At 46.3% G+C, this 27,100-nt stretch overlaps 1 protein-coding gene across 1 annotated transcript in view; it reads right to left on the reverse strand.

Annotated features, from left to right (window-relative positions):
* The window catches only part of CSMD1 (CUB and Sushi multiple domains 1), a 1,609,724-nt gene that overhangs the window by 266,403 nt on the left and 1,316,221 nt on the right, over positions 1–27,100 (reverse strand). The window contains exons 21-23 of the mRNA XM_033104535.1: positions 25,432–25,620; positions 14,771–14,940; positions 10,075–10,231 (exon numbers count right to left, since the gene is read on the reverse strand). Of these exons, the coding sequence (XP_032960426.1) occupies positions 10,075–10,231; positions 14,771–14,940; positions 25,432–25,620 (516 nt within the window). The remainder of the gene's footprint in view (positions 1–10,074; positions 10,232–14,770; positions 14,941–25,431; positions 25,621–27,100) is intronic.

Below are 27,100 nucleotides of genomic sequence, written 5' to 3' on the forward strand. Positions count from 1 at the left end.
TATAGGAAGGAGCCATTTCTTGGCACTTCTTTCCGTTACCGGACTGTGCAAGAGGACAGCACAAGTCAGTCATCTCTCCTCCTACACAACCCCCTTCATACAGGTCTCATTTTATACGGAAGTGCATGAGCTCAGCTAGAGGACTCCAGTGCAGCCATCCCATGCACCACAGGCTACTTCTGGGATTTCATTCTCTTGGTTTCTCACCTGATGTTTCGGTGACGAAGATGCATCAGGTTCTGTAAATGGACCAAAGCTGCAGGGAAGCCTGTGGCCCCTGCCACCCAGCTGTGCCCGCCCTGCAGTGCAGCGGGCCCTCGCAGGGTCGGGGCCCACAGGCGAGGGCGCCAGGTTACCCCTCCAGCTGCGGACTGCGCCCACCCCCAAGCCCACGCCAAACCTCGCACTCTTCCCAAAGGCACTTTCCCTGTGCAGTCGGCCTGCTGTCTGATAAAGGAAATAGGTCTCTGGTTAACTAAATGCAAAACACGTCTCAGGAAATCCCACATACAGGACTTCACTGTTTATTCAGAGCTCGGACACAACACTGAAACCTCCTGTGTCAGCTGGAACTCAGCCCCCAGAGTCACATTTCCTTCCTTTCTTCATCTCACTCACATTCTAGTTCATCACTGAGTCCTGTAAACTTAAGAGTTTTTAATCTGCGCTTATATGTTTGCCTCTCCCACCTTGTTCTTACTGTCATTTTCTCAGAATTAGATTACACAAGATCCAACAAGCAAATTCTAACTGCATCCAGCGGCAGTGTCTACATATTGTAGCGAGATTCAAAAGCAAGTGACACCAAAATCCTAGTGTATAAATAAAGTCCTCTCATTCTCTCCCTACAAAGCGACCCTTCTCCACTTGCCCAAGTCACTGGATGACAATCACTGAGTCCAGAAAAGTCAGTGTCACCCTCGGCTCCTCTCTCTACACCCCACACCCAAGCCCTCACTTCCCCATTTTTTACAGGGAGTTAAAATGAAATGTTCTTGAAATCATTGTAAGAAAATTTAATATCCCTTTTAACAGTTAAACTATCCTTTGTTCCAGTTTCATAGAATTTCAGAACTAAGAGTGTCTAAAACCATCTACTTATTTATAGAAGCAACATACGCTCTGTGACATGACAGATCACGCAGCTGGCTGGTGACAGTGAGGACACATCCTGCTCGTCATCAGAGACCCATGGGGTGCAGTCCTCTCACCCCCCCCATGTCATTATTAAGTACCTGACAGTGAATGGTCATTCCTGGCACCTGCTGTTGAATGATGGTTAGTGTATCTCTGCAGAGTCTGCAAATTTTAAGCTGAATATTTCTGATTGCCTTAATATTTTTTTTTTCAAATCCCTCAGTCTAATTGTTTTGTGCTGGAATTTAACAGATGGGACTGTCTTCATATCAGTGTTTTCTGAAATGTTTACTTAATAGAGAAGAAACACAAACAAAACCTCATTTGATGATGTTGTAGAGATCCTAATAGCCTTCAAATGTCCTCATGTCAAAATTTGTGGAGAGGAGAAAAATAACAAATGTAAATCTGAATAGATCTCATGCCTTTTTCTTTTGACATGCAAGAAAAATCAGAATCAGAAATGGAATGGCCTGGAGCCACACCCAGCATTTGCATTCTGACAAGGGTATCAGTCTCAGAGATTCTTATCTTCTCATGAATGACCCTTTGCGAAAACAAGCTTTCTAGGACTTCTACTAACACAATAATCATTGCTTTTTATTTCCTCTACAGAAGAATGGGATAGAATTCTGTCATCAGCCTTCCCATAAATATTAGAGTTTTATAGCATCTGGTGATATCAGCTGTCGGCCTTCATTGCATTTCACACTCAAGTCATGTGCTTTTAGTTTAATCCTTATAATTCTTTTATGTCACCGTTTTCTAGGTCCTTTGTCTTTTACAAAATACTGGTGGCCAACAATATACTCATCAATTCTGAAAGAAGAAAAGAAGTAACTGCGTGTATCAACTAGCAAATTGTTACAGAATATAAGGAATGATTAATTACAAAGTACAAGAATAATTCACAGAACTAAACCTCTTGGAAAATTATGCAAAGCCATGCAGAAGCTATTTCTAGATTGACATGCGCATGACACTTTCTACAGGTTTGTGGGCTGTGCTGGGGATCACCTGAAATCCTACGTGGGCACCTGTGACATCGCCCAGAGGCAAAGCCGGTCATGGTGTCTCCGGGGTCATTCAGAACACTGTAAACTCTCACGATGCCTCACCCGTACCTGTTAGTAAGGCAATGAGGTGACAAAACTTCTAGTTGGAAGGCGAGAGACTTGGCTTGTATGCCCCCCTCTCCCTCTAATGTGCTTTGTGGCAGTAAGCGAATCAATTAAGCCTCCCCTCCTGTCACTTTCCTTTTAGAAGGGTCATAAGACTTTGCCCTCTCCTCTCTCTGAGAAATGGGTGGAGAGTTATGTTCTGTTACTGCAGCCTCACCTTGAGGTAGGAGGCGTTTGTCTCACAGCACAGCAGTTCCCCAAAGGCTTATCGCCATGCCACCCTTCAAAAATTCTATCGTTTGGCCCAGCATGTGTTCTTAATGATGTTTCACAATAATGAAGTATTTATTCCTATGCTTATCTAAAGGTGTACACAGAAAAGCATAATTTTCTAGTGCTTGGAAGGAGGACTGGGGACTGTTTATGTGGCATTCCCAGAGACGGAAGGCCTTTCTCTTTCTAAAACATGCACCTTGCTTTACAGTGAAAGCAGACTTCTTTCTTGGGGCATTCCAGCCACCGGCCTCTCTATCGCACTGAATCACCATGACTGCCTTTTCCATTTTGAAAGTCATTCGGTGTTGAAGAATATAGTATATACAACAGGATTGTACAGGCTTTAATGCCTTGCAGAAGCAGAGTGAAAATGCAATTCTAGGAATTCGTATAAGCAGCTTATGAGCAACGTGTAGGTGTGTCTTAAGGTAGTGACAGGGCGTCTCGCATAACGCAGCCCCACAGCCGACAGACGCGCACTTGTCACCTCACTGACGGCAGTTTGCTTTCCGTATGCCATCGCTTCTATAGCACAACACATTCTGAGTACACGATTTAATTTTTCACTTAATATACACATCGTTTTTAAGTATCAGTTTGAGGCCTATTAGAAATTAGCTTTATTTTCTGTCCTCACAGCTAAGATTCACTATGTTGTACTTGATAAAAATTCTTGGGAGAATCATCCCAGCTGTGATCCCCACAGTAAACTGACTCTAACTTAGAAATAATAAAGTTAGGAGACATCACTCATTTTTCTGGGAATAGACTTAAATATAAGAGCGCAGAGAGGTCATTTTTAGATAAGAATAAAAAGTAACTCTGTCAGAGTTAAATGTGTAGAGATGTTTTAAGTGTAGAGTTTTTCTTTGAGCCAGGTTGTAAAACAAGTGAATTCTGAGGTTCTGTCCCCAGCTCCTGGCTCATCCCTCCCACGTGCCAGCCGTCCTGCCACTGGTCTTCTACGGACATTCACCTGGACCCAGATCCTCTAACTGGTCACCTGAACTCATGAGATTCCGAATCGTCACTATTTCTAGCCTCTCGGGCATCTTCTCTCCATAACTGAGGGCTCCACAGTCTCAGCAGCCCGTTCAGAACCCAGTTTCTAGAAACCACCTGGTCTTATTTACCAGGCGAGTCTGTCCACCATCTGAGACTCACAACGTGGCCGTCCGTGCTGCTGGTGGAGGTCCACCACCGCGACTCAAAGCCAAACCCAAGTCACGCCCTTTTCCTAAGCCTGGGTCCCCTCCCTGGGCCCTAAGGAATCTGACTCCTCTCTTTGGGTCTGAGTCTCTGATTCAGCAGTCTACCTCTATCTCACGTCCCTACAAGCACAGGCTCTGGTTCATCAACACTCTTCTTCCATGCCGCCCCAAACCCCCACCCCAGGGATTGCAGTCACTGGACCCTGCCTCGCTTTCCATTGACATATGTTGTGGATACACTTCTGCTCCAGCTTGTGAATATCACCGCAAATGAACCGCTTTCATGAGTTACCGCCCTGCCAGACTTTGCCTAGCTCCCAGGTCACACCCAGTGCCGCACGCTGGTCCCGAACACCTCGCAGAACTGCCCTTCCCTTCAGGACAGGAGCCACTGCCATCGGGTCCTGCCTCCTCACACCTTGGGGAAATCCCTATCTCCCCGGTCAGTTTTGATCCCGGGGTCTCCGCTTGACATACCCTAGCACGGTGTGCTGTGTCTGGGTCCTGAAAACATGCGGCTATCGTAGTCACCCTCACATTAGAGCTGAGCGATAATAACTGCAAAAGCATTTATGGAGGACGAAGTTCATGGGAGATTAATGAGACGACCATAAAATCTAAAGGTAAAACTTTGGTATTTCTAATTCAAGTAACCAGCAAAAATTGTGAAAAAACAAACAAACCCAGCTTGAGTTAAACTGTGGTTTCAGATGTGTATGAGAGAATTTGAATAAAAGACATTAAACTCGATAGTAATATCGGTATAGAGTCTAAGGTAATTATGTGACTCCTTGAAAATAAAAGAGCTAACGTCTCATCCTCCCTCGCTTCAGCTCGGCTCTGATGTGCCAGAATTCCACCACCACAGACCAGATGGAGAAGAAAGACCTTACCAGGCACAACCAGAGGCTGGAAAAACTTACCTAACAGGGGCGCCGCTGCCGGCACGGAGGGGTTGAGGGAGAGATAAAGTGGCACAGTGCTTGAGTGGGCCCTGAAAATTGCTTTTCCCCCAGCAATCGTCCATAACAGAGGAGGTTTGGCCAAGCAGGTGGTGCTTGATAGAAAATGCAAACTCCACCAGAGATGTTTCCAGCAAGCGAGGTAAGTGAGGCTGGACAATGAGGCCATGCGATGCAGTCACTGTCACGGGCAGGGTGACGGTCCCCAGCCCTGCAGGAGAGCAGAGACGGCCCGGTCAGCTGAGCGGGGGAGGACTCCACTGCAGTGGCAATCAGTGCACAGGGCAACTGAGGCAGGGAGCAGGTTTGGGGGTGCGCCTGGATGAGCAGCCACCTATGAGGGTGCAGGAGAGGCCAGGTGTGTGCCTCTCAGGCCCACTGGATGGTGGGCACAGGGGAGGAGCGTGATTCAAGAGCCCTGCCAAGAAAGAGACTTTTCCTTAGAAGGTCCTTTGTAATTCAACACTGATGACACGCCCCTTCAGTCCTCTGGCTCAGTACCCGCCCTGCTGGTCAGGAGAGGGAAGGTGACAGTCAGTGAGCAGGGCCTGGGGCTCCGCCTTGACATTCAAGACAACTCTGCCAGCGTCTCCACAGGGGCCTCGGATCGGGCAGACGGAGCAGGAGGGACCCCGGGGCACAGACCACAACCACAGGCACTTGCTTTGGGATGGTCTGGATACCGAAAACTGTATCTGTGACAACACAGCCGGGGGACCTTGCAAGTTGCTTTATTTGCATATGATATTCATAACTATGACCTGAAACATTTCATGAAAACTGAAAAGATGTAAAATCAAGTTGTATGTATATTTCCTTTTTAAAAAAAGGCTACTTTCTGTGTGCAAGAGTGTATACGTGTGTATACACACACACACACACACACACACACAACTTCATTTTAAAAAAATGGTATTATCTGAATGGGAATTAAGACAATGATATTCTCAAATAGGAAAAGTGAGGGACAGACTCCGAAGTGACCAATGACCCCTCCCCCCGGGGTTCACACCCGAATCCTGTCCCCTCCTTGGTGTGACTTGGTGTGACCCCACGAAGTGTGTTCTCCCAGCCCCGGGAGCCTGAGGGAGGACCCCAGGCTCCAGGCGAGGCCCCGGCCCCTGCTGACCTCCCGCAGCCTCCAGAGACCCCGAGAGGCCCCAGCTGAGCGACAGAAACTGCCGGAGGGAAATGCATGTGTGTCATTTAGGCTCTTAAGTGTGTGGTAACTTGTTACAAAGCCACAGAAAACTAATACACAAAATACAAGCGTCCCTCTTTTACTGCACTTCCCAAATACTGCGCTTTTTACAAAAGTGAAGATAAGACGCTTCACCAGCAAAACGACTAACTCACTGACGGCTCAGAGGACAGTTAGCATTTTTTAGCAATAGCATATTCCTAAATAAAGGTGTGTCCATTGTTTATTCAACAAGGCTACTAGACACATACCAGACCACAGTGTAGGATAAACGTGGCTTTTCTATGTGCTGGGGACCAACAATTCCTGGGACGCCGCCCTCCATTGCGATGTCTGCTTCATCACGGTGGTCTGGACAGAACAGCCCACGCCCGACGTCTGCCTGTTACTAAAACCCCTTTATAAAATCACCTTCTGGTTAACGGTGGGCAAAACAAATAATACCAATCACAGATTTCCCAGCAATTTTACCTGCTGAATTAACGGCTATTTAAGAACACATTCTGGCCCCATGAACCTTGTTTACAAATTGTTCCTTGGTGCTTTCGTATCATGAGGAGACACCAAAGGGGCAATCATGTTGGCACGAATTTAATCTTCACCAAATGAAACGCAAACCTGTTGTGTGGTCTCATATGCAAGTGGTTTGTTTCCCTGACGCCATTCTGTACTTTCCCTCGTTTGCAGCACATTTGGAAATCATTCTAAAAACTATCCATTTAGGAAAACATTGTTTGACACGATTTTCTAGGATATAATACACTATAAAGATTGAGAATGTAATAAGTGCTGCCCTCTGAATAATATGGCCAATTTTACTCTAAAATACCCATGTCTACACACGTTACAACCAAGGTGTTTAGGAAATCTGTGAATGTCTGTATTATTTGTAAAATTAGACTCTGGAACTTGCATTTGAAGAACTGACACTTTTTTTGCATAGAATTTCCTAAATCCAGTTGTAAGGAAAAAAAGAAATCAGCTACGAATTGAATACATCACTGAGCACTTCAGTCTCCTTCATCGCCAGGGAGCTGATGGCACCGGGACTCCATCGCAAGCACACACAAAAGGTAACTGTGAGCTGATGGAGGTGTTAGCCAGCCGGCCGTGGTAGTCACTTCACAATACCCTGTTTCCCTGAAAATAAGACCTAGACGCACAATCAGCTCTAATGTATCTTTTGGACAAAAATTAATATAAGACCCGGTCTTATTTTACTATAATATAAGATCCGGTCTTGTTTTACTATAATATAAGACCCGATCTTTTACTATAATATAAGACCGGGCCTTATCTAACATTGCTGCTGCACAGTGTTCACAGCTGCTCACGCGACAATCCTCGGCCACTTATGTATCAACAGGAAGCGTGAATTCGGATCCACTAAGACAGCCCAGGGATGTTTGTTGGATTGTGACGGAGGGTTTGTTTGTCTGTTTAAATAAGGAAAGTATACAGCTCAGAAAGCCGGTTCCATTCCCATTTTCTCCCATACACCTGTGCTAAACTGCTTCTGAAGGGTGACTATTCTGGAATAGTCCTGTGGAACCCTCAGAAAGTCAACGTATTTCTTAAAGAATTCTGAATTGAATATAGAATTCTTTATTTTTAATTTTCAGAACTCCTTTTTTGGTAAAAATATTTGCTGACCTACTTAGAAAACATACTAATCCATTGCCCATATGAGTTCTCCTGAAATGAAGAGTTTTGTAATCACTGGGGAAAGCAAAATAAAATGCTGTTAACTAAGGCGAAACCCTGATTTCCCTGCCCTGTGCCAGCTCTGGGGATTCGCAGCCTGAACAATGATGGTTGGACGTCAGCTTTCATATCACAGATCAGACGCGTGTGCAAGGTCAGGGGGACTCAGAATGAACACTGCTGCCCCCATCGCAAGGACCTTATGGGTTATGCTTCCATGAGACATGACGACCGAATCAGAAGACCCTCGTCTGTGACGGCACCAACAGATCTGTACTAAGCAGCAGCGTTGTGCGATGGCAGGGGCTTTTCAGTGCACGTCACCAGAACCTGGTACTCAGAAACCAGGAGCTGCTTAATAAATGCCTCCTATTACGTCTATCGCTACTGGTCCAAAGATGCTAGCTGTTCTTCCTGGCCCGTGCCTCTACACATATAGATACCCGTCACTGTATGTGGCACCCAGCAGGAAGGATCAACTAAATACCTGAAAAAAAGTTGTTCAACAGTTCAGTTCGGAGACCTGCACTTGGGCCCCGGCTGTGCCCCTCCTGGGTGTGAGAGCTTCAGCAAATCTCTTAGAGATGTGGACACTGGTTTCTACCTTATGCAGAAGAGTGAAAGGAGCTACTGACCAGGACCCAGGGTGGCCAACACGGTAAAATCAGAAGGTACGTGAGAGTAGTTGTAAATATTAAAGAACATACAAGAGATTATCTGTGCCCATTTCAAAAACGTCAGGATGTTTATTAAGCTATATGTTTACTCTCTGTTGACATTTTCTAACCCACTCATATTTGTAGAAAATTATGGATCGGAAACATTTAAATATGAATGTTTCCTTAAGAACGAACTAACTAGCAAGAGGCAATCACAATAGTCTTTTCAAAATAGTCAGTTGACAGTCTCTTTACACAGTCTTAAGCTTTAATAATTCGCTCAAAACATTTTGTGACCGTTATTTCCACACCATCTCTTAGGGATGGATATTTGATCCCATTGTGGGTGTTTGGTATTTTTGGTATTTCTTACACTCAATTACTTAGTGTTTAAACCGACAGCTTTAATGTGAAGTTAATAATATTTTGATTATACAGCCAGCAGCACCATCAATTCCATATAATAAACACCCATCCGCATCTGGCAGCTGTGGGACAATCGTGCGAGCAAGACCTGCACCCAGGGCATGTCTGTGTTTTCTAGGTAGTGGCAAGGCGGGGAACAGGCCGAGAAGATAATCACTCCTAGCAAATCAATCAGGCCAGGAGCTAAATCACCACTAATATTTCTTTCCCCTAGTTTTTAGAAAGTGTGTGCTGCTATGTAAAAAAAAAAAAAAGCCCATCTAATTGGAAAGTGCCCATAAATAGATCCACAGACTCAAGCTTTCTCACAGTTACTCAGAGAAATGGGAGAGGCACCAAAAGGTCCCACAGCTGTGCTGTGCCTGGGGGAAATGTAGGGTCACAAGAGGCACGGGGTGCCTGCAGGGCTGAGAGCAGACTTGGGGGTGGGGACTCTTCCCAGCGGGGGCTGGTGGACACACGCACAACTGAAGCGGACAGCCTCTGGCTTCATCCAGGCTCACGTTTTAGAGCACGTGGCCCTTCTTCTACAAAGCGATTTGGAAAATACAGAGGAAGTCTGAATTCTGGAAACGACGCAGCGCCTCCTTCTTCTTCAATGATAAACCTGGTTACTCGAAATTCCAGTGGGTGTAAACTCGCTTCTGGATATTTTTTTGCACAACCATGAGAATACAGGAATAAGTGTTCATAAATCATGAATTACTCTAGTTGCAAATCGTTGGAGGAAAGGCAGTAACCAGGGTTGGGAAAGTAGCGAGACGTGAGATAGAAGCTCAGCTTGAATAAATACATTTCTTGTGTTTAGCTTTCTCATGAGGAAATCAGAGGCAGAAAGAAAGGCCTTAGAGCGTAGGGTTGTTTTATATGCATGTATCCATGTGTGTATTTGTATGGATATACGATCACATATTATACACACGTAATACACACTCTATCATACGTAGACCTAACCTCTGTGATAGAAAAGTACTGCTGCACGGTGGGCGTGCAAAACCCAGTCCTACGAATTCACTCCTATGAATCAAGCATCCACCCTAAACCTTCCGTGTGATACGTGCATATGAATTTTTGTCAGTGTGCTCTACAGCACAATCAATGTTTTTAAGCCCAAAAGCAACTAATGTTGTAAGATATTTTCTTTTTAGATTCAGCCACTTTATCATAAAAATATTAATACTTCCAAATAGATAAATTTTACACCAATGCTTCTGATAATGTTTTAAATTTACTGCCTGGGCACCAGTGTACAGAGGTAAACGGCAACTCACAACACAGTAGGAAAGCCAGAAAACAAATCATTATTGAAAACATGACGTCAGCGAAGCAGCAGAGGGTTCCTGGGAAAATGAAACAGTTCCGTCATCCACTACTTACTGCTGTAGGTGAGCTGGAACCCTTGCTCGGTGTCCGACGCGTTGCTGTTGAATTCCAGCCACAGGTGATTAGAAGTGCTGTTTAGGGTCAGGCCCAGAAGCTCGTTTTTCGTGAAGGTCCCCAGGGGCCGTGACGAAGTGTCTTTTCCATCATACACCTGAAGAGAATTCACAGATGGGCCCATTACGCCGGTGTTTGTACATTAGCAGCTTTAACAAGACATTCAAGTCTTCAAAGATGAGATCTGTACGATATGTAAAAAGTTATTTTACAGAAAGCTGACTGGATGACAGGGCTGCACAGTGTTTTTCTTTAAACTGTGTCTTTACCGCTAACATTACAGACAAATGACTTCATCTGTGTCCAGCTCATTTTGCATTCATCCCTCTGAGAGCTGTGGGTTTATTTAACATTAAGCATTTCTTTGCATTCCCGGTTCCCTGACCTACCTTTCCCCTCCCATAATCCACTGGGAAAGCCTGAACGGCTGTACAGCACTGCAGCCACGAACATCTTCTCCAAGCCACCCTACGCCTAACAGGCGGCCTTTTCTTCTCTGCTCAGTGCTACCTGAATTATTACCAGACAAGACACCCCGCTGAAACCTCGTCACATGTTCTTGTCTTTGAGCCTGAGTGATTAGTCTTAGATTAGGTGTCATGTGAGAATGCCACCACATAACCATGTCAGAGAGGTGTCTTCGTTCCCGAAAGTCTGCATCTGACTTTGTCTTCACAGGTGGTTGTAGGCCTGACTAGAAGGAGCGAGTATTTGGAAGGCAGAGAGGACAGGGCCTGGTCTTGAGCAGACATGAGGGAAAGTGACAGGACGGGTCCAGCGATGAGTCCCCACGTCACGCAGGTGGCCCACGCAGGCGTGGATGGGAGCCCATGGCAGTCCCGAGCGGGGCCTGGGATGTCCCACAAGACGCCTTCCTGCTGGGCCAGAGTCAACACCAGGCACATTCCAGCAGAGTTCAGGGTTGTGGGCCCCTCACACCCTCAACAAGAATGGAGCGCTCAGTGGGAACGGTCAGTCCATTTGCTTCTTTGAACGACTGCAATGGTTCATAGCAAGCAACCCAGGGAATGGATAAGGATTTTTTTTGGAAGAAAAAATAAAAATTTTACATTGTGTTAAAAATACCCAGATTTCCTTGGTAAGACAAATATTAACTAAATAAAAGTTATCCGAGTTCTTAGTCACCTCCTCCAGTATCTGGTGATCTCCCACACTTTTTTCCTTTTCACATGGATCAATACTTACTTTGCTTCTGTCACCTCTCTTTATTGAATATCTAAGCCATATGCACTGCCCAGTAGACTTACACACAAGTACACATACTCCAAAAGGGAGAAAATGAATTTAGAAAAATTAATTTTTATGGATCATTACTTTATTTTGTTTCAATTAAATCAGCATGTTGTGGAATAGTAGAATCAAATACCTGTAGTTCTTCACTAACAGCTGGCAGTAGGCTATTGTTTGGAAAATCGCGTTTCTGGCTTACTGTGTGGATTCATTAGCCACAGTGAGGTTTCAGACACCCAGAGTGTCCAGGGTTCTAAGTGCAGAGGACTCTGGCTTGAGGAGGACATGTCTAGGCCCCCCAGGAAGGGCCTGCTGCCTCCATACTCCACAGGCCATGAAATTCTCTGTAACTCACAGATGCCCAGGGAAGCAACGGGCATTAGGCAGGTGAGCAGACCGAGTTCACTCAGGTCTGAACCGCCGGGAAGCCTCCTCCAGTGGCCTGGGCTCCACTGAGTGCCTCTCAGAGCCTGATGGCAGCGGCTCACTCAGTCCCCTCAGGGCTACAACCACCCAAAGTGAACGGCTCAAATACTGAATTACAGGATTCTCCGGAGCAGTGATTCTGTCCGGCTTGCCTACACCACCAGCGAGGAGCGCTGGGCTTGACAGGAGATGCGTCCCCGTGAAGAAGCCAGCCACCCACTGCAAGGAGCGTCACGTTGTCACCTCCCTCAGCGGAGCATCTGCAGGCGAGCTCTGCACTCATCACAAATGGCAGCTCAGACGGTCCTGGAGTCAGAAAACTTGAAGTTCAACTTCAATTAAACTACTGTGTTTCCCCGAAAATAAGACCTAGCCAGATAGTCAGCTCTAATGCATCTTTTGGAGCAAAAATTAATATAAGACCTGGTCTTATTTTACTGTAAGGCTGGGTATAATACAATATAATATAATACCGGGTCTTATGTAGTATAATGTAATGTAATGTAATATAATATAATATAATATAATATAATATAATATAATATAATACCAGGTATAATATAATATAATATAATATAATATAATACCGGGTCTTGTAGTAAAATAAGACCTGGTCTTATATAACATAAGACCAGGTCTTATATGAATTTTTGCTCCAAAAGACACATTAGAGCTGACTGCCCGGCTAGGTCTGATTTTCGGGGAAGCACTGCAGCAAGGAGCCCTCCTCGTTCAGCACACCACCTGCAGTTCTGTTCCATCCACCAGCAGCTGGAATCAAGGGCTCTGAGTCCTCAGTCACTCAGAGCCAGCCCATGTGAGCTCAAACCCTCCGGAGCCGGCACAGGACCAGGGCCACATGTCCCCAGGGGCACAGAGAGTTGCAGGATCACAAGTGACGGTGATGAAAGGACAGACACTCTTCCCCGGCTGCACGAGCCATCCCCACGGGTGTTTCCAATATGAAGCTCACTCCCATCGCACGTCCTTTCATGACAATTGCGTTCGAGCTGTATTTCTCTTACATGACTTTCCACAGGCAGCAAGGAGGCTTCACCACGTGTGCGGAGTGTGTATGGAAGTCTGGTCTTCATTGTTGGATCAAACTACGTACGGAGGCATGATGTGAACAGCAAGTATGCTCCAAGACCAAGATGATCCCACGTGAGACATGCTAACACCAAGATGTTGATTAGCACATTCAATAAAACACATGCCTGCGAAACACGTAGGCATTTCACAAGCTTGACAGCGTCTCTGCAATGAAGTGCGGTGAGGCAGGAGTTTTTGGCTTTTGTTGGAAGCAACAGTTCAAGCTGCACAACATCACAAATGGACGTGACCGGCTTCTTCCAATGCAATGAGCTGTGTCAGCATCTGGAATCAGCCCCTCACCAACGTACAGGAACTGTTGCTCGCGTTTGCCTCCAAGGCTTCCTGACTTCTAAATGTGGGGTTATTGAAGAATGTGGAAAGCAGTTACTGATGACGCAACTTCACATTCTCTTAGATTAGTGACAACGTACTCGTCTCCTGCCTGAAAATCACTTAATTACGGTGCTTCACGCTGCCAGCAAGTGCTTTCTGAAGACTGAATGAACCCAGAATGAAACCACTCTTCTAAAGCATGACATTGAAACAGTCAAATGTGGACGTGGGAGGAAACAAGGTGCTTCAGTCTGGGAGCGCCTCTCGACCTGTGCACGGAACTGCTCATGAGGTTGAGGGGAACCTGCCAGGGACCCTGCTTTACCTGCTGTGCAAACGGATGACACGTGGGTAGGACACCAGGCTTCCCTTTTAGCTGGACTGTGGCATATTCTCTTCACGCTCACAGCTCGAAGTGAATGGGCCCTGCTGGACCTGAATTGTGCCATCCTGAGTGTCTGTGCAGACGTACACTGAACAGAAAGAGCCCAGACGTCTATAAAGGGCTGAGAAGAGAGGCATGGCCTGCTCCTGCCACCTGCCAGCCCTGTGGCCTGCACAGATCCCTAACTTCTCACTGGAGTGAGCAGGCCGCTGGATGGACAAGGTTTAGCATCAGTCTTGGAAGCTCAGAGCCTCTCTGCCGTTCAGTGTCCTGAGGCTCTTTTACAGGTGCTCACTGTCCAGCCCCTGGAAAGGCCCCAGGTTCCTGCAGCAGTGACAGGATCAGAAGCTGTGGGAATTACGGGACACTTCCAGCTGGAGGTGGGTTTTGCAGATCACGGCCAGCCCTGGGTGCCCTGGAATCACTTCCCGCAGTCCATCCCGAACGGGGGTGCTGGGCTGGCTCCGGACCCCCGCCCAGGGCACTTCCCCTGCCCCGACACTCTGTGTCATCTAATGCCCAGAACCTTGCTGCGGGGCTCCTCCCGCACGTCCGTATGTCTGTGAACACGTAAGCTGGTCCTCAAGCTTCTGATCCTGGCTTGGCCTCCGCACAGGAGCCCGGCTTTGTGGCCCAGTGACAGTGGCTCAGCTGCCATAATCACATCAGAACCCTCAGAGCTCTGAACACCGTGACCACAGGTCAAACGGAGAGTGACTGCAGCGGCTGGTTCTGGGGGCACTGCCCGTTATAACGATGGGCACGAGTGCTACGCGCCGTGCCAGAAACCCTCGCCTACAGCATGTTGTTTCAGCCTCAAAATAGCCCCAAAGGCAGGTTTCCCTGCACCTTTTCATGTATTCAGAAGTTGAGGTTAAAAAATGTTAAGTAATTTGCCCACGATACACAGCTAATAAAGATAGATCCAGATTTCAGACTAAGGTGTTTCCAAGTCCACACACACGCCACTAAGTTACACTGCATTTCCTCTTCTCATACCAGTTGCACAAATAAACTGGAAAAATGTGTGTGTATAAAAGGATATGACTGTATGTGTGTATCTGTATCTATCCATGTGTGTGGCTGGATATATACTGTATTCCTGGAGAGGAACAGACAGGGCCAAGTTAAAGAAGACCCTCTTACCTTTAAAGTGTCTCCTTCAAACAGCTGGAAGCTTTGTGCTCTGAGACGGATCCCCTTGCCTGCTTCTGTTTCTATTTTATAGATACACTCATGGTTATTATCATAATTGGATGGGAAATTTGGTGACAGCAATGTTCCTTCACTTCCTTTGACACTTGCTCCACATTCAGCTAAAATAAATAGAACATTGAAAAGGAAAGAGGGTTTAAAAGTGGAATTACTGATATTAATAGACAAAAACTTTAAAAGCATGACAGCCCTTGCTTTTCTCAATGCACGTCTGTTATTAATATACCACTGATATAGATTAGTGAGGTTTTGGGTTTTTTTTGCTCGTGTACCAGCTGCATAGGAAAGATATCCCCACTCACCCACTTTTGGGGTGTGCGTATTTCGTTCCATAGAACGCCTCTTCCCTCCAGAAGCAGCACGCCATCCCACAGAGAATTCTCAACTAAAATCGACGTGCCCCCGTATCCTGGTGGTGTCACCGGTCAGTCACACCCCTCTGCATGCCTCGTTGCTGCCTCATGCAACGTCCCCGCTCATCTCATATGCCAATGGCACTGTCACCTCAATGCCATCTTCCTGCATGTGTCGTTTGTGGCATCACCTGGGTGCATTTAATGGGGATTCTAACGACAGATGGCCGCCCACTACTATGTCACAGCACTGAGCCCGCCTGTCACGGACGGAGGGGTACTCGATGGCATCACGTCCCTCTCCCTTTCTCCAGGACAGAGGAGATGGTGATTCACTGCCACATTCAAATTTGCATGAAACAACCTTTAATCAAGGGAAAACAGCCAACTAAATATAGCCCCCCAGTCTCTGTCAACTCGGAGACCAGCACCGGTTTCCTCACCTGCAGAAGTGAACAGGTCAAGAACTCCTTCAGCTCTAAAAGCGGTGCGCCCAACACGATCATGAAATCATAAAGTTACTGTGTGTGTGTGAGTGTGTGAGTGTGTGTTTGTGTTTGTGCGCGTGCACGTGAATGTGTGTGACAAGAGAGCTCCGTGGAGTTTTGCATGAAATAATGTATTGGCCCCACTATGGGCCAAGCACAGTGATTTTTAAAAATTCAACAAAGTAAGTAAGAGTTTGAAGAACAATGATCAGAAACTGAAAATCAGTTAAACACATGGGTAAGGGGAGTGAGACAGTTCATAGTGTCTTAACGGGGGTCACTTAAGGTGTCACACAGCTGTGACAGGCACCTCCCCGACTGTTTCCATCATGCTGATCTCAGACATCCCCTGTGCTCTGACAATTCATGAAACCAGCTCCAACACCAGCCTGCTTCCGGAAGGAAACAGCTGGCAAGTCACCACCATCTCAGAATGGTTTGTACACTTGGATCTCAAAATGTCCTCGCAGAGCAGGGCTGGGAGAGAATCAGGGGCAAAAACACGTGAGAACTGGGCTCACTCGTTCCTTTTGTGCCCTTAAATAAGGATGAGAGGGCAGGCTTTGCTGGGGCGCAGTGGAGAAGGTGCTGAGAAAGAAGCACTGGAAATTAGTGATCCAACAAATGATGATGGATTTTATATTTTTTAATTACAGCTACAGTGATTAGCATTGTATTCACATATTTGCATAATTATAATGACACTTTTTCGGAAACCTTTTACGGAGAGAAAGCCCAGCTCGCTGCGTGGGCACTCACACACAGGTCCGGGGCTCGGAGGTCTTGGAATCAAGTAGCATGTCTTTCACGTTGGCAACTGGATGATTCTCAGGCAATCTAAGGTTGAAGAAACATGGCTTCACATCCTAAATTCAGCAACAGTTTAGGTAAGTGAACTCCTTGGGAAATGGTAATAATTCATGGCTGAATTATTCTTTTACACATTTTCTTTCCTGAAGAAACAGGGTGTTTTTAACATACAGCCTAAATGAATGGAAAGGACATCAACACCATGAAGAAGGGTGTCCCTCTTTGTCTGCTGTGCAGACAGTGGAACAGTGGGGCTTTCAACCTGTTAAACGCATCAGACACACAGAAGATAGAAGAGGAAACTCTAAATTCTGGCAGCCAGGATGTGGAACCTACTATCAAGTGTTAGGAATTTATATTTAAAATTGAATTTGACAGTGACCAGGAAAGGAAACCATTCAGAAACCGAATTTGGGTTATTTTATCCATTACTTTATAAGTTTGAAATAAAATCTCGAAATTGGAGATGTAAAACAGAGTGACATGGTAGCAAACAGATTGGTTTTTAGTCTGAGGAAAGCTTTCAAAGAATTGCTTACGGCTCCAGTAGCTGGTTGTGTGTACAGTATTTGGCTGTATCAGTCCTTCGTGCACTCGGCACTTCCTTGTCCTCTGTGGAAGTCACAAGTGCGGGCTCCGAGCCTCCGTGGACGTGGCAGGAGGTGAAAGGGATAATGCGGGCCCTGGCCCTTCCTGTGGTCCCCACCTGGCCCTCTTGCAGGATGGAATGAGGTTCAGAGTGGGGGCAGGGTTGGAACAGAGAGGGCAGGTAGTTAATTGAACACAGTGCAGACCCCGTGGGTCGTGAGCCCGAGTGTAGGACGAGAGCTTTGCTACTCTGGGTACCTATGGAGATGCGTCCGAGAAGTCCCAGTGTGTCCTCTGGGGCCATTCCACGAGGAAAGCAAATGCAGAAGTGTTCTGATCAGTCTCATCCATGAGCCCAAGAGAAGAGCTTCTCCTCCTCAAGGGCGAGAGCTGGGCCCTCTCTCTCTGTCGGCATTTGCTCCTCCCAGGCTCTGCTCTCTTGTTCTAGCCATGGTTGGAATTCTCTCTTCTGGTCTGCACACCACTGTCACCCTGTTCTTTCCTTCTCCGCAGACTCCAGCCTCAGGAGTGCCATTTGCAAAGGAGACGATGCATCGCCATGAGGCTGAGGTATACACGTGATGACGGCACAATGTGTCACACGGTCGCCTAAGTTCTTCACACACACTGACTCATCAGTCCTCATTCTCCTCATCTGATATGTTAACAAACCTCACTTTACAGACGAGGAAACCGAAGCATCCAATAGTGCAAAACTGCAGTGCTTTTCCGCAAGGCCACACAACTAGTACAGGTTAATTATTGATTTGCCAGAAATTCCAAGTGCTTAGGAATGGAATTGCACCCTTTGTTGTGGTGCTATTCAGTGTTGAACACACTTTATACTTAGTGGTTCACAATGTTATTTATAGCTAACAGTAACGAAACTACGGTAACACGAGTCTATTGTAGAATGGTGTATGCTTCTAAAGACTTTTACTCAGAATCGGTCACCACTCGTTACCATTTAAGACAGTAACTATGGAATTATTTCTCACAATCCAACAAAAAGGTAGGTCTACAGAGAGGAGTTTAGCATTTGGATACGTGGGAAGGAAAAAATGAACCTAAAGGTGTCATTTCACTCTTTTTATTCGGATTTGGACTCTGGGATTTTCTTGAAGCAGATATATGTTCAGTGGTGTTCATCAAACGCAAGTCTGCAGGAAGCAGAAGCACTGCGTGTGGGGAAGTGCTTATCCAGCTGTCACTGACAACTCTTGGCAGATAGCACCACCGCTGGCATCACTTGTAGGAGATGGGAGGAGCCACTGGCCACCCGGCTCCTACGTCTCCCACTTGCCCCTCGGAAATAAAATCTCCACTGGTGTCAAAGCAACGATTCCTCTAACTGAGACACAGGGAAAACGTCTAAGTAAATGCTCCATATTTATTCATTGACTCAACGCATGTCTCTGACCGCGCCCACATGACCACGGCCGGCCACTTCCATGAGAAGGGCAGCGTTTCACCGTCCCAGCAGTGACAGTAAGGCGCTTCAGGGCAGCTCTTCACGCCAAGGTTTCTGCCCGACTATGAAATTGCTACAGAGGACACTGAGTTGGAGCCAAAATTAAAAGTCTATGCTGCCGCGGCCAGGAGGTCTCGGCCCACGGGGGAAGGGCGAGGAGACTGAGAAAAGACGCGGAGACAGGAAAGCTGGGATCGGGAGGGCCACCGTCCACGGATGGCGGAGCAGTGACGCAGTCTTTATTTCACACACAGTTTGCATACAGTCTCAGAACAGTTGTCCATACAAACAAGCATTAGCAGAAGCAGCAGGTATTATTAGAACATTCTGTTTTGTGTACTGGCCAGTGTGTATGTCTGTGGCTGCGTTGGTGTTATCTTGTTCTTCCTGAGAAGAGGCTGAGGCCAGGCTTCCCAGGGGAGTGACCTTGCAGCTGCGAGGCCCTCGTCAGCTCACGGCCGCTCCCCACACTCTGCCAGTACCGTGTCTTACTTCTGCGTCCAGGCGACAGGCCGCATTATCATTTTATTTATATCTGTGTTGCTTTCTACTCCTCAAAGTCTTGCATGCAGATTACCCCGTAACGCCATTTTTGTTCTTTTGACAATCATGACTTTTCACTCTTTCCTTGATTTTAACAGTTATTGGTGTCTGGATTGACCCTTCCAGTGCACACATGGACTTCTGATTTTATGTCAACACCAATGCTGAAATGGGGTATTTCAAGGCTGGGCGTGATCAGCCATTTATCATGACGGCCTTGGTTCACCGTTCTCTTTGGTGGGGCCATTGGGTCGGAACAGCAAATGTGCAACACAAAATGCAGGTGGGAGACACCGTGCGGCTTTATGGACATGATTGACGCAGGGGGGCACCTGTGAGAACTGCGGGGGTGTGGCCACAAGGAGACGGGCGGACCCAGGGGACGGGTGGCTTCACTGCACTACAGTGGGGCGTCCCTAGGAGACTGTGGAGCACAGAGTGACCTGATGAAGGGCTGTTTGGAAAAGAGGAAATGCCCAGACAGAAAAAAAACAATCTTAAAGGATGTACAGGCTGCAGGTGGTGTGAAGATGGGGCTGAAAAGCAAATTCTGTCATTCCTGGTCTAGAAGAACGCCCCTGAAGACTGAAATAAGTAATTCAGGGAAAAGAAATGGTCACCCCACTGTGCCCAACGGCACAGCAATTCATTCTCCTCTTGGTCTAACTGTCACTTACACAGAACTTACTTTTATAAATAGTAATCATTAAATAAATAAAACATTCCACTCTACTCACTTTACAGATGAGGAAACTGAAGCACAGTAAGGTTAATTAACTTGCTGAAGGTCACACAGTTGGACAAGGCTACGGTGAGAACCCCAGGCTCTCTGGTGTCAGAATGTGTAATAGCCACAGTATTACTGGTTAATTGCATTGATAGAGAGTAAATAATCTCTGAGGAAAACACACGACTCCAAAGGTAGGAACCTGAAGCTGTTGTAGGAAACATCCTTCTGAATGTTTCACATTTCGCAGAATATTCTGTGATGAAACATGAAACCCTATATTAGTATCCTTTTTTGGAGGCACGTATTATGTCTTAAATTTGTTTTGAATTCAATCTAGGAGTGTACAAAGGATACAACATTATTTCAGATGAAAGAACTGAAATGTGTCAAAGAGACTGAGAGAGGAACATTCAACACTGGGACTAACGCGCAGAAAATAACTGAGGAAAATAAGACACTAACAGTAAAAATAAAAAGCAGGTGCTCAGAAAACTGCAAGATTTAAGTCATCAAAATTTCAAACATTCTGTGGACGAGATTTAACACATCCAGTGTAAGTCTCCACGACCACAGCAAAGCGATGCATTGATTTTAAGTCCTTCCAATGATCCATTTGCTATTACTCTCAGATGAATGAACATAACTTTTCTTAATATAAATCATTTGCTCTTTTTATAAAGAACCTCCTGAAACTGTAATTAAAATTGAATTGCCATTTAGATTTTTGCAATGGAACTAAACTAATTAAAATTAACACAATAGAAAGAAGCCAATTGATTTTTCAGTTACTTCTCTGTACAAAAGCATCTATCTACCTGTGAAACTGTTGGGCAGGGCATCCTAAGCAAGCAGCACAGACGAGGGCTCTAAACACAGACATCGTTCGCCTCAGTTCTGAAGGCCAGAACCCAGGACCCACAGCACTGACTGTAGGACCTGCGTGAATTCAAACATATCCAGTACTAGTATTCTACTGAGAACAGTGCTCTTTATTTATTTGGTAATGACACCATGGGTGAAAATGGACACTCTCTTAACCTGTTTAACACACGAGGCTGGGTTCAAATTCTAGTACTGAAGAAGCTTGTCTGGCTAAAGAACACTGAGGCACTACAACGCCTCACCTGTCACAGGACATCAATCACCACAATGGCTGCAACCGAGGTGTGTGGCTGCAGTCACTGAAGTTCTGGGGAAGTCGTGGGGCTTCTGAGAACATTATGAAATTGTGAAATCACACATTTATATTAATTAACTATGCATATGCTAAGGAAGCATTATTGGAAAAATACAGAGATAGGAAACAGTTTGACTGTGAAATCAAGACAGAAAATATTCATTCTGCATTAAACTGAGGTTTTTTGGTTGCTAACAAATTAGAAAATCTATCATCTATCTACATATCTATCACACACACACACACACACACAAAGTCTATATTGTTTAAAAGACATGATCCCATTTTTATTCACAAAAATATTTAAGAATTACATAAAATGTTCCTATTTTAATCTATTTATTATCCTATAATCGTTTATTTCCTTAATTTAAAGCTATCCCTGGATTCACCTTCCAGGTGCAATAAACATTTGTTTTAATTGTTTCAAAATTTTAAACAAGAATAAAGAAACAAATGGACACAATAGACTGCTTGGTATGGGAAAAGATTGTTTAAATAAATAAAAGGGGTCAAAATATTGAAAGGTAAATTTAGTCATCAAAACACAGGCTAAATATTTTGCTTTACTATGGTTCTCTGAAATTAAGCCATTAACCAAGTCAGACTAAGAGTGTAGATTTTTTCCCTCATTTTATTCCATCCAAGGACATTAAATAGAATTCAGACATTCAACAAGAAGGTAACACTCATTTTCATTGATTTTTAAAAATATTCTCAGCAATATTACTTAGTAATTATTCTGACGTGGATAAGTAGGTTCATAATACCCTGTCTGAAAAAAAAGTATTCAGAATTGTGTGTTCACAGATGCAATGTTAGAGAATTCTAGGGGACGCCATGTCTACTGTACCTGTGCTCTAACTCTGTCCCTGCTTTTTCCACCAAGATACAACAAAGTATATCCAATATCACCAAAGATCACAAAAATGTGTACTTTTCCTTAGTAATCAACAGCAGAGCAGATTGGCTCTAAGTAGCCCAAGGCACCTGGCCTTACTGGACAGTGATTGATTGGTCAGGAACAGGCATGTGACTCTTATCTGGGCCAATCAGAGGAAGCCCAGGCCGTGCCCAGAAGCTTCTTGGGAAGCTGTGTCCTGGCAGCGAGTTGCGAGGACTGTGCTGTGTGATCACATGAGAGCCTGGTCTGGGGTGGCCCCTCAGGGAGGGAGGGCAGGGAGCTGCCTGGGCTTCCCCAGGGGCCTGTGGAGCCTGAGTGTCAAGCCAACACCCAGGCCAACAAAACAGACAGGGTGAGGCTTCAGGCCCTGGGTAACAAGGTCACCTTGATCAAACCTCACCTGAAGCCGTCCTGATTCATGGGCTACTCAGCCATATCAACAGAAACCATCTTCACTGAAACCACTTTTGGCACCTTTTTCTGTAACTCACAAATTTAAACCAATTTAAAACAAAATACTGATCATACACGTATAATGCAACACAAGTGGTGGCACCAGACACGGCCTGCATATTTCTAGTGGGGTTTTGCATCATGGGCACATGCTGATACCATTTCTAGTACTCTTCATAAATAATCAGGTAGAAGCTGCCCCACAATGAACAAACACAAATAAAAACATTCTATTTCATTTGTGAATAGAATAATAAAGAGAAAAGCAGTTCTCAGCTCAGGTGGTCTCTAGAGATTCTACTGACGACCTAGTGGTTGTCAGGAAAGATGGAGCTGCGAGCTCATCACTCACCATCCCACCAAAGCCCTCTCATTTCAGAAAGGAGCTGGCACTCGGGCCATGCACAGGCCACTGTGTACTGTGGTCTTAAAGGAAGGAACATGGGCACCGAGTACTGATGAATCCAGCTTCTGAGATCAAGAGGGAAGCTTCGAAGGAGAGACATCTTTGCGTATTTGACAAGCACTGGGAAAGGCACAGGGTGGAATGAGGGAGAAGGTGGGACCCTAAAGGAGACCTGGGCCTACTGGGGGGAAGGTGCCCTCCTGTAAAAGAGAGCTGGGCCTACTGGGGGTAACATGCCCCCCCCATAAGGAGACATGGGTCTAAGGGGGAGAAGGTGGCCCCCCTGTAAGGGAGAGATGGGCGTAATGGGAGACAGAAAGATGAAGACAGATTTAAAGCAGGGGGGTGGCTATCACGGAGGGACCCTCTTCAGCTGTAGAGGGGGGCAAGGAAGTAACCTGTGAGGTGACTTCCAGAATGAGGAAGTCATCCTGACAGAAAAGGGCGTGCACCATGACAGTGTGGGAGCAGCATGGAGACAGGCTCAGAGGTCAAAGAGAGCCATGGTCATTTTCGGACCTGTGCAGGCTTTCTATGGTCGGGCAGGAAAACGTGAGCGAGCTGGGTGAGAACCTGGAGAGCCTGGCCGCTGAGTAAAGGACGGTGTGCGCCCTGACAGGGGGGGCTCGTCTGGGGAGCTCACTAACAGGCTCTGCTAAAGAGGACGGATGGATGGAGTTTTGAATTTGGATAGATGTCCTGGGACCCGCTGCACTAATGGGTTGGGGTCCGTCTGGGAGCCCGGGAGAATCTTCAGGGCAGAAGGTGACAGCCTTTTGAGGGCCGGACAGGGAGGGGGCAGGGGGCCTGATCTGAGAGCTTTGTGCAAGACAGAGTGTCCAGAACCCGTGGCTACGCAGACGAGGAGAATGAGAGAGAGGGAGGAACAAGGCCAGCCCCAGGTGCCATGTGGGTCATTTGGTGGGTGTTAGTCCCACTGATAATCTGTTTATTTCGCAGTGCCTCGCAGCCAGACGGGCTGGAAGGAAAATGAGACAGCAGCAGGCAGGTCATGAGAGGCGCCATACAGACTGGGCAAACCCAGGGCCCCGCGTGCAGTGGTGAACACCCGCTGCAGGCGCCCTGTGTTAAAGTTTTGTCAACTGTGTGACAATAGGCAAAGATCGTAGATATTTTGTACCTCAATGTTCCCATCTGTAAAATGGAACTGACAATAACTTTATGCCCACTTTACAGAGATGTCCTGGGGATTAAACTAATTGATACATGTAAAGAGCTCAGAGCTTGGTCTAGAATTAAAACTCAATACATGTTAACTATTACTCCAACCCTTGTTACTTCTCACTTTATATTTTGTGCAAGATTTTAAAAAACCAAAGAACAAGAATAATAGTGAAAGATAATGAATGGAGATAGAATAATGGCAAGCGGAATATTACAATCAATAGACTACGTAATGCTGCATCCTCAGAACAGCACTTTTATTTCATTGAGCTGAGTTGCTCCCAGACCTTAAACTATGTTGTTCAGTAATTTCCAACCTGAGGAATATGGATTCCAGGCAACTCGGGGAATTCCTGGATCATCTACAAAATACTGTATATAGATATTTTTTTCTTGAGATAATGTTCAAAACTTGCATTCAATTCTCAAATAAAATCATAACCTAAAACAGTAGGAAGCACTATTTTAGGAGAAAGCCAGATAGTAGAAATGTACCGCGATGTCCCTGGTAAGAGATAAAGATGATTTGACTCTTGTTCCCTTGTTTCATTGCTTTTATAATGAACTCCCGACTATCTGTGCTTCATTAAAATACAACAAAAGACAGACAGTACTACCATTGAATCACATAATATTCCTAACTGATGCTGATAATTGAAGAGATTCTGAGTCATGGAAACAATGTGGTGTTACTAAGCCAACAATCTAGTCCTTTTGGGGATTAAGAGATTTGATTGTCACAACTTCCCCATGCGCCTCTAGTGTGTCACTGTAGGACTGCTATGGAACCTACTGCGGACTTTCTGGGAACCGAGAAGTCTCCCAGTTAAGGCACGGTTAATCTCTAGACAAATGTCACCATGCCGTGACATTAAGGAACAGACGGTGCAGCCATGACTTGCAGAGTGGCAGGCACTAGACATTGTCTCTGGGCCATCACCCAAGCCACGGGGACCTCAGTATGATCCCCTCTGTGCTCTGGAACACTCTGGAAAAGCTAAGTCAGAATTCACAGGTCTCAGAGCCCACTCTGCAGGAGTGTGCTGCCGGCATCCAACCAATGAGCTCCACTGAAAAGAAACAATGAAACTACTACTATTTTACATTGTTACCACCATTCTACCAGGAACCGCTCACTCCTTTTCATTAATATAACTGCCAAAGGCTGTGTTAATACAGCAATACAGCGTTGCTCCCAGCTTTTATTTTCACCTTTTCCAGATTTATATATAAGCATTTTCGTTTCGTAAATCTGACTGACACATGCTTGAGTGTCACTCTTCTTCAGTGACGAGAGCTTAGAGCTGAAATGGGCTGACCTCAGAGATGGCAGACCTCCAGCCAGCGTCTCACACCGCCAGGTGGCAGGTGGCCCCCCCAGCGCCGGCTGAGCCCTCCTCCCGGCCCCGGGGCCCTTGTCCTGACCGCACCACACCTGCCCCCCCCCAACTGGATGAATGAAATGAAAGCGTGTGACCACCTACCCACACACCTTGGCAGAGGTGCACTCCACACACGGCGGCCCCCACCCAGGCACGTAAGCTTGGTGGCACCTTCTAAGCGATACCCTGGGAAGCAGGAGAAGGTCAGCGAGTCCCCGACTCCAAAGTGAAAACCAATCCGTCGGCTGAAGGCAGGGACACCGGGGTCATCACAGGGCTCGAGGTCGTATTCTGAGATGTGAAAAGAGAGAAATTTGTGGGAATTGAGGTAAACACTCAGAAATTACTTAGCAAGACAAAAAACATATGCTTTTGTTAAAAAAAAAAATAAACCAATATGTGTATACATCGTTATTCTTTTCCAAACTCTGCTTTAACGTGTATGTGGACCATCATCTTTTGTACCTTGAGCTCTCTTTCGACAAACGGCATGCATTTTAGTATTTTCTTCAATAGAAACTCAAAATAAAACGACCTATTTCAAAACTGTCACTTTACAGTATGAAATTATTTTATTATTTCCAATTTCTAAAATCACTTACTGTCCCCCTCTCATAGGTGCAAATGCATAACCAAGAATAACCCAGCCCCGACTCACAACCACTGCAGCCGCGGCCCCACTCTGGTTCCTTCCAGCAGCGCCCCTTCCAAAGCCTTGGGTACGACTTCTCCTCCCAGACCCTCCTCCAGCCACGGACCCAGGCTTCCTGCCCGGAACCACCGTGCGCTCGCGTGGACGCACCGGTCAGTCCTCAGTCCCCGGTTACGCAGCCTCCAAGTAGGTTCCTTCCGAGGCAGCCTAATACCCCTGTCTTCCGTGGAAGGTCTTCCTTTCTCAGCTGTCAGGATCCTTCTCTCCTCCTCCCCCCGCACCTCCTCAGTCAGGCATTTGGATTCTCCTCATCTTGCAACATCGGAATGCGACGCCTCCCACCTAACCTGGTCTCCTCTCTGCTGTACGCCCCCTCGCTCCCTGGCTTACCTAACCACACATCTTTAAGTCCCGTCTATATTGACGCCCTGCAGTATTTCCTTCTCTAAGTTGATCTTCTTCCATGAGGATCCTCAAGGAACTCCTGGATGTACACCGAAATTTCTGAAACTAACAACGTGTACTTTTCCTCCCAGACCTGCGTGACTTGCAGCAACTGCCATGTAAGACATGCCGTGTGTTCACGGAGGCAGGCGCCTTGCCCGCTCTCTGTGAGTCACCCCACACATTCGATCCTGCCCACGTTGTCCCCCCTACTCCAGCACCTTCTCCTCAGCCTGGACCCCTGTCGTGTCCTGCTGGGGTTCTTGGGTAACAGCATCCGACTTACGCTCCTTGTTTCAAGTCTGTACATTCCTGAGAATGGCTTTGTGAAAGGTCACGTCCTGTCCATCGCTGTTCAAATCCTTGCACTGCCTTCGAATAACACTCAAAATTAACTTCCGAAGTCCTTCCCTGAACTTCTCAGTGACAGGGCTCTGATCCCCGCCAGGAAACCTGGCCGCACGCTCCCACTGCTGCTTGTCCTAATTCTGAGCCCCACCCCCCGCCCATCCCACCCCCAACACAGCGCCTGGCTTGTTCTCTAACTTGATTGCAATCACGTGTCAGCTTATCAGAGACCTGTCCGGGCAACGCTGTATGTTCCAGCATCTCCCCTCGGAGCCCTCGGCCTGTGTGCTTACTGGTGGGGTCCCCATGAAATCAGGCTCTTATTTT

The sequence above is a fragment of the Rhinolophus ferrumequinum genome, chromosome 4 (assembly GCF_004115265.2).
Source record: "Rhinolophus ferrumequinum isolate MPI-CBG mRhiFer1 chromosome 4, mRhiFer1_v1.p, whole genome shotgun sequence".
Classification (NCBI taxonomy): Eukaryota; Metazoa; Chordata; class Mammalia; order Chiroptera; family Rhinolophidae; genus Rhinolophus; species Rhinolophus ferrumequinum.